The sequence below is a fragment of the Oratosquilla oratoria genome, chromosome 9, assembly GCF_046742065.1.
Source record: "Oratosquilla oratoria isolate Oo_2021 chromosome 9, ASM4674206v1, whole genome shotgun sequence".
In the NCBI taxonomy this organism is placed as follows: domain Eukaryota; kingdom Metazoa; phylum Arthropoda; class Malacostraca; order Stomatopoda; family Squillidae; genus Oratosquilla; species Oratosquilla oratoria.
The window spans coordinates 13,292,821-13,299,868 of NC_134785.1; the positions used below are offsets into that span (position 1 = coordinate 13,292,821).

General features: G+C 56.2%; 2 protein-coding genes across 2 annotated transcripts; both read right to left on the bottom strand.

Annotated features, from left to right (window-relative positions):
* Positions 1–276: 276 nt before the first annotated feature.
* LOC143027981 (uncharacterized) lies at positions 277–4,377 on the bottom strand. Its single transcript, XM_076189624.1, has 3 exons — positions 4,008–4,377; positions 2,790–3,857; positions 277–338 (listed from the first exon to the last, which is right to left on the bottom strand). The coding sequence occupies exons 1-3, from the start codon at positions 4,060–4,062 to the stop codon at positions 277–279; spliced, it is 1,185 nt and encodes a 394-aa protein (XP_076045739.1). The 5' UTR covers positions 4,063–4,377.
* On the bottom strand, positions 4,117–6,986 carry LOC143027982 (uncharacterized). Its single transcript, XM_076189625.1, has 4 exons — positions 6,746–6,986; positions 4,895–6,618; positions 4,285–4,651; positions 4,117–4,149 (listed from the first exon to the last, which is right to left on the bottom strand). Exons 1-4 carry the CDS (start codon positions 6,749–6,751, stop codon positions 4,117–4,119), a joined length of 2,130 nt encoding a protein of 709 aa, XP_076045740.1. The 5' UTR covers positions 6,752–6,986.
* Between the last annotated feature and the right edge of the window lie 62 nt (positions 6,987–7,048).

Consider the following 7,048-nt stretch of genomic DNA (forward strand, 5'->3'; position numbering starts at 1 on the left):
GGTGTACAGTTGTCACCCCGGCACGGGGTTAAAGGTTACCGTCTAGAAGGAGGGCGAATGAGCGTTGGATGGTGTGCGGCGCCAGTCCGTATGTGAGTGTGTATGGGTTAAGGTGCGAATGATCGAGGCGCAGTAGAAGAGAAATGTAGATAGTAGTTAGTAAGCGTAGGATTAGGTGGCCATACGAGTGAACGAAAAACTAGAGACGAGTGCTGTACTAAACGAAGAAGAAGAACAAGAAACTAACGCGGACAACGTAAGTGATACGTCGCTCCGTTAACAGATAGTTAACGTATACCACTGTATAACAGCCATGACATACTGGAAAAAGTAGACCTCTACAAAGAGAAGGTATTAAAGAAGTTCCAACAACAAAGTCCCCAAGCAATGGCCAAGTCTATCCTGCACTCCTGAAGAAGTTGGCGGAGGAAATGATAGAATACTTCTTTGTCGCGGCTAGTGCCGCTTAAATCGTTTTTATCGGCTTAAGAAACCTGCACAGCGAAGCTATATCGGTAATCCCCTACCACACTCCTGGCCAAATGGCCACTTCCGAAAGGGAGTGTGTGGTTGGACATTCCGCATAAATCATCGGAAATTTAAAATTCCCGGCTCTGTGCAGGTGGCGCAAGCGTCTACAACCCCACCTCCCCCTCCCTATCCCCTCCCTTCTTACTCGGCCGCACGGATTGAGCCGTCACTTCAATGAGAAATGAAGGCTTCGCCTGTGGGAGGAGGGAGGGACCCTAAATCTGTGCAGGTTTCTTAAGCCGATAAAAACGATTTAAGCGGCACTAGCCGCGACAAAGAAGTATTATCGGCTGAGAAGAAACCTGCACAGCGAAGCTATGCATGAGACGAGGATAGGTGGGAGGAGAAGGTGAAGCCCAAATTGTAGTCGAGGACAGGGCTCAAGCCGTTATTACGTGTGTCTCGTATGGGAGACTATTCATCTTATCATTCAGTAGAGGGGAGACAAAAAGCATCAAGTACTTATATCGATATCAATATCAATATATATATAAATTCATTTATTTGTTTATTTTTTATAAAAATAATATTGTACAATTTACATAGTGCATAAATTCTATGTAGAATATTGTATCTTGCTCAGCGGTTCCTGGGCCTTCCCCTACCCCTCGGTCGCCCTTTGCCCCCCTTCTCTTGCGAAGAGAGGGGTGGAGCCGTTCCCATGGCGACACATGGGACAGGGGTGATCGAGTGGTAGAGATACCGTGTCCTGAAGGAAGTTGCTGATGCCCAGCCCCCAAGGTCCTGCACCCGTTCCACAGAGTGGGTGCGGAGAAACGCCAGCGATGCCGCGAGGCCTCTGATGTTGTGGGCGTGGGGGGCATGGCCCGGGTCGGCCTTCTCTATAACGCGGCAAAGTAAACGCGCCAGGGACCTCGGGGTTAGGGGGTTCCGAGATTTCGAATTGTAGAAGAGATGATCCTCGGACACCCCTTCCGTGCGTTCCACGTAGTCTTGAAACGCACGGACCGGGCACAGCGGGTGTGGGTTTCCTTCCTCCAGGAAGGATGGTATTCTGATAGGGCCAATCATGTCGTCCGCCTGCTCATTCTTGGCTAGGAATGTAGGTGATGGAGCGAGAGTTAGGGCAGAGCAGTCCTCCTCCAGTTTGGAGAAGGACTGGTGGCGGGTGATCGCCGCCAGCTGTGACGCCCTGTAACCCGTAGCCAGGGCGAGCAGGAAGACGGCACGTTGAAGGAAGTGTTCCTCCTCCATGATGGTCCCTTCGAACGTCAGGTACTGCAGAACACGATGCAAGGACCAGGCTAGGACCGGCTGACGTCTCGGCTCTCTCGAGGCGCGGATCCCCTTCATTAGAAGGTTTCGCGCCCTTTGTGGCACTGTGATGTTCATGCCGAAGTAGAGTGGATCAGCGAGGGCTGCGTAGTGAGCCGAGATTGTCGCCGGTGCCCTGTTGGTGGTGTCAGCTAGCCAAGACAGGAAGTCCAGAACTGTGCTAGCGGAGATGGTCACTATCGCGTGTCTCCGAAGGAAGTCCTGGAATCTCCGCCAGCAGGATTCATATTGCCGCACTGAGGATGGACGGTGAGCTCTCAGCATTTTGTCTACTGCCTCTGTAGAGAAGAGTTGGCCGAGAGCTCCCCGTAGAAACTCCAAGCGTGAAGTCGAAGTGACGCTTGGAGAGGTGCGGTAAGGCTGCTGGCCAGGCAGGCTGACCCTAGTAGAAGGGGAGAAGGGCACCACTTCATTAGCTCCCCGAACCACGGCTGAGCTGGCCAGTAGGGAGCTATCAGGAGGACCCGACCCTTGAAGGACCTGAGGGTCTGCACCACCTTCAGGAGGACCGTTGTCGCTGGAGGAGGAAATATGTAAACATACTTCCAGCGGTTCCAGTCCTCCGTGAAGGCGTCCGGGCCTCCTGCGCGTGTTCTGTGGTTGTAGGAGAGGAAGAGGGGGAGCTGGGTCGTGCTCGGGGAGGCAAATAGGTCCACCTCCGGGGTGCCGTAGCGGAGGGAGAGCGACTCGAACACTTGTGGACGTAGTTGCCACTCCACCGATGTCTCCCGGAACCTGGATAGAGCGTCCGCCCATTCGTTCTCCCGGCCCGGAACATACTTCGCCGAGAGAGAAATGGCCCTGCGTGATGCCTCGGCGAAGATGTCCTCCGACAGGGCTAGGAGTGGACCTGATCGGGCCGTACCTTGCCTCTGCACGCACTGTACTGCCGTCACATTGTCCATATCGAAGCGGACGCTCGTGTAGGAGATTTCGGGGTGCCGTTCGAGCCATTCTTTTACCACTATCAGCTCCCGAAGGTTGATATGTAGCGACCTTCTCTCTTCCGACCATCCCCCGCACGCTTGATGTCCCCAGCTCGACTGGAAGCCCCACCCTATGTCCGAGGCGTCCGTTGCTACTGTTATCCGAGGTGGGGGCGGGGACCATGGGACTGACTGGCGTAGGACCCCTGGCCGAAGCCAGGGACGTAACAAGCTGTGGAGTGTTGAGGGTACCGGCCTGGGAAGGTCGCGCGGGAAGAGTGGGATGCTCCTGTTGACCTCTCGCGTTAGCCGTCGGTGTTTCAAGCGGCCCAGTGGAAGGGCCGGGGCCGCGAAGTTGAGGCAACCTAACAGGCCCTCCCACTGACGGCGGGAGAACGTTTGGGAGAAGAATGCCCTCCTGACACAGCGGAGTGTCCGAAGAGCGTTGTCTGGAGCCAGTGACAGGGAGGCGTTGATCGTGTCCCACTCGATCCCGAGCCAATGAAGTTTTTGTGTAGGGGTGAGGGTAGATTTGTCCCAGTTTACCTTGAAGCCCATCTCCGTCAAGATTCTTAAAGCCACCGAGACATTGGTTGATGCACCCTCCTCGGTGGGCGAATGTATCAACCAGTCGTCCAGGTACATGAGTGTGGAGACGCCTGCCTCCGCCAAGCGTGCGCCTACCACTCTCGCTAGCTTTGTGAAGACCCTCGGGGCAAGCGAGAGTCCGAAAGGGAGTCTGGTAAATTGATACGTCTCCCTCCCGACCTGGAACGCCAGGAACCGGCGAAATCGGGGGTGGATGGGGACATGCCAATATGCGTCCTGAAGGTCCAGGGACGCTAACCAGTCTCCCTCCCGGAGCACTGACCGAACCTGAGCCACCGACACCATCTTGAATCGCAGGGGTTTCAAAAATTTGTTCAGTGCGCTCAGGTCCATAACCAGTCTCGTTTTCCCTGGGTCTTTCTTTGGTACGGTAAAAAGACGGGACAGAAAGACCCGACCTGTCGCTGGTTCCACTATTCCTTTTTCCTTCATGTCTCTCACGTGGGGCAGCACTGAAGAGGACACCTTGGATGACGCGGGAGGGTGGCGTAGTGGCTGTGGGAGGAAAGAATAAGGAATCAGCTTATCGGTAGTAATGTGTATATCCCCCCCCCCCCAAGCCTGAAGGGCTGGGGCAAGTTACTATCCATACTATGTAAGAGTATCACCACAGTTCCCTCAGAGGATAAAGGTAAGGAGACCCACCGGGAGAGAGACCCAAGGCCAGGTGAGTCCCTGGCGGATGACCCTGGAGGCCCATCCGTGCGCAGGCCACGCGTGGTGCCAGCCCAGGAGACACCCCACTTGGGGGCCTTCAGAAGTTCTTGAACTTTTGCTGTTGTTGCTGCTGATGTTTTCGTTGGTTGGTGGTCCTCTGGGGTTGGGAGGAGGTGTGGTGTTGCGATTGTTGGCGCCGAAATGTCTGGGGCTGTTGCTGATGCGGGCGCTGGGTTATCCTCCCTGTGGGTGGTGGACGGTATGCCCGCTGTTGTTGTTGATGTTGTTGTTGTTGTTGTTGTTGTTGGCGCGCGTATGGGGGCGGGCGCCTGAATAGAGAGTGGGACCTGTAAGCAGGTAAGGGCCGAGGTTTCGGTTGGGATGGTTGTTGGATCTGGATGACGGTCGGGACCGTAGCGAAGACGCGGTCTGTCGCTTCCTGGTCGAACAGACCACGGGAAAGGGGAGCTGCTCTCACCACCCCCCGGCGAGCTATCTCCGGGGCCGACCGCGCTGCAGACTGACGAGCTGCCAAACGAGCCGCGGTGAAGGCCCTCGCTGCTGGGGGTAGGGCTGATGACGCCATGTTGGCTGTACCCTCTGCCACGGTAGAGAGTGCCGCCAGGGTGTCTCTGCATACATAAAACACGCGAATCAAATTAGTAGGGCGAGAAGGATCCCGATCCCCGGAGGGTGTAATAAAGTCACATCGCTCAATTGTAGAACGTATAACATATGCGAGGCCGAGGTCGTTTCCGAACGACCTCGTCCTTGGGTGCTAGTCAAGAGGCTCCGTCCTGGGTGAAGACGCTACCTGAGCGTCTCTCGCCAGGACAGGTCTGGACCCTCTGTATACATTGAAATATCCCACTCACCTCAATTCTTCCCGCGGGAAGTCCTCAAAGCTCGTGGCGAGCGTCGTCAGCCAGTTCCTCATCATCGCGATTGCCGTGACGGTCGAGATGGTAGAGGCAAGGTCTTGTCTGGTCGAGGCCTCCGTCGTCAGCAACTTAGTCTCCGGTTCACTAAGTTGATGGGGGAGGGCGGGGTCCCTGCCAGAGTGCCATAAGCAATCGCGCAGACCCTCCGGCGCGAAGGGTGGTGGCAGGACGACGGGGAATGATGAAGGGATATGCCGTCGAGGAGGAACCGTCTTGGGTTGGTCTTGGGCCCGCTCGAAGAGAGCAGGGATGTCTAAGGCCTTCTCCCCTTTCTCCTGCGGGAACCAGGCGTTTGGGGAGAGTGCTACCGCCGGTGAGTCCCCCGACCTGTCGACAAACATATGCCCATCAGGGTTTAAACGAGTGTTCTCCAGGAGAGCACCTAATGCGTCCAGAGTGTTAGAGGTGGAAATCCTGGAGGGCGTGGAGGCCGGGGCGGAGAGGGGTCGAATCTTATATAGAACCTTAGCCCCCTCCGCGTCGTTGGCCCACTTTAGGATAACGTCATCTCTCCTCCTCCAGCCCTCCGGTAGCGAGTAGTCGGGAGACCAGGCCACTAGCTTGTGATCTTCTCCAAACGAGTACTCCCAGGACCGGGGAAGGTCACACCATGAGAAGGGGCGGAACTCAAAAGAGTCCGTCATGGTAGGAGGATAAGGAAAAGAACTGTAGTGGTCCTCCACCCCGTCCAACCCGACGGACGTCTGATTGGGGGGTTCCTCCTGAGAGGGGCCTTCTAGTCCTATACCTGTCGCCGGCACGGAGGGGCGGAGGGAAGGACCAGGAGGGAGAGTGGGAGGGGGGGCTAGAGCCGTAGGTTCAATAGGAGGTTGCTCTGGAGAGGGGTGCGTTATGATTTGCGCGGTCTGAAAGGCCGGATAATGTGATAGGGCCGATTCAAGGACGGGGCCTATCAGGGACGGAAGGAGGGCAGCCACTTGGGCGGCCAGAGTTCCCTCTCCCCTCGTGTCGTCCTCCGGCTCCCTGCCCTTGTGGGATTTACGGCGAGGAAAAGGAGAGCGAGGAAGGGAGGGTGAGTTGGGGGGAGAGGCTGTGGAGGGTGGGGACAAGCTGAGCGTCCTGGACCTCGGTGAGGCAGACCTCTTTTTCGAGCGAGATTTCCTGCCGGGTTCACGTGAGTGAACTAGGGAGGAAGACGAGTTCGTGGGGGTGCTTGACAAAGCAAGCCGTAAGGGTTTTAAGGACCCTTGATGTTCGGATGTATGGGGCTGCCGAGAGGCCTGAGGACGCTCGGGGACACCATACTCCGCAACATCAGACTCGTCCCCTTGTACTCCGAGAGGCCCAGGTTGTCCACCAACGGAAGTCTCGGAGACATAGGGAGACGGATGGCGAGGGCGAACGAGGCCCAATTCCACTCCTAACGCCGGATCCGCCCACACCAGGGGGGGGTCGTCAGCGGATTTCAATTTCCGAGCTCTGCGCCATGCCTCCCGAAGGTGTCCGAGGGCGGCTAGCTTGGAACGGGTTTTGGGAGGAGCAGCACGAATCTCCTCAACCCGCGCTTTGCACACAACGCAGGCTAGGGGGTTAAAGCCAGCTTGTGAGAAACAAGGGGCATGGCGGGAGCAGAGGTCGTGGTGGCCGTCTGACGAGATCCTGGCTGTGCAGCCGGATTCCACACACAAGCGTTTGGTCTGAAAATAGAATAATGATAATCATAGACGGGGTGTCCCAAAGATGTCTGGACACAACACCAAAGGGGAAAAACTGCAGGAGAACTCCCTACGAGAACACAAGAGCACGAGCTGGAACCAGACTTACCGGCATGAAAGAAGGTGGGTTGTTGAGTGACCGACTCGTCTGGTTCCGCGATGCTAAGTGACGGCTCAATCCGTGCGGCCGAGTAAGAAGGGAGGGGATAGGGAGGGGGAGGTGGGGTTGTAGACGCTTGCGCCACCTGCACAGAGCCGGGAATTTTAAATTTCCGATGATTTATGCGGAATGTCCAACCACACACTCCCTTTCGGAAGTGGCCATTTGGCCAGGAGTGTGGTAGGGGATTACCGATATAGCTTCGCTGTGCAGGTTTCTTCTCAGCCGATAACCATTATTTGAAATCCTGAA

Bases quoted from the DNA above. Each gene is read 5' to 3' on its own strand.
- LOC143027982 (XM_076189625.1), bottom strand. The intron at 4,652-4,894 runs GTGAGTGGGATA...TTATGTATGCAG, and splicing joins TTCCCGCGGGAAGAATTGAG to AGACACCCTGGCGGCACTCT. The intron at 4,150-4,284 runs GCATACCGTCCA...CGAAAACATCAG, and splicing joins AACATCAACAACAACAGCGG to CAGCAACAACAGCAAAAGTT.
- LOC143027981 (XM_076189624.1), bottom strand. From the start codon at position 4,062: ATGGGCCTCCAGGGTCATCCGCCAGGGACTCACCTGGCCTTGGGTCTC. The intron at 3,858-4,007 runs GTGGGTCTCCTT...TTCCTCCCACAG, and splicing joins GGCCTTGGGTCTCTCTCCCG to CCACTACGCCACCCTCCCGC. The intron at 339-2,789 runs GTAAAAGAATGG...TTCTCTTTGTAG, and splicing joins ACCTTCGGGAGCTGATAGTG to AGGTCTACTTTTTCCAGTAT.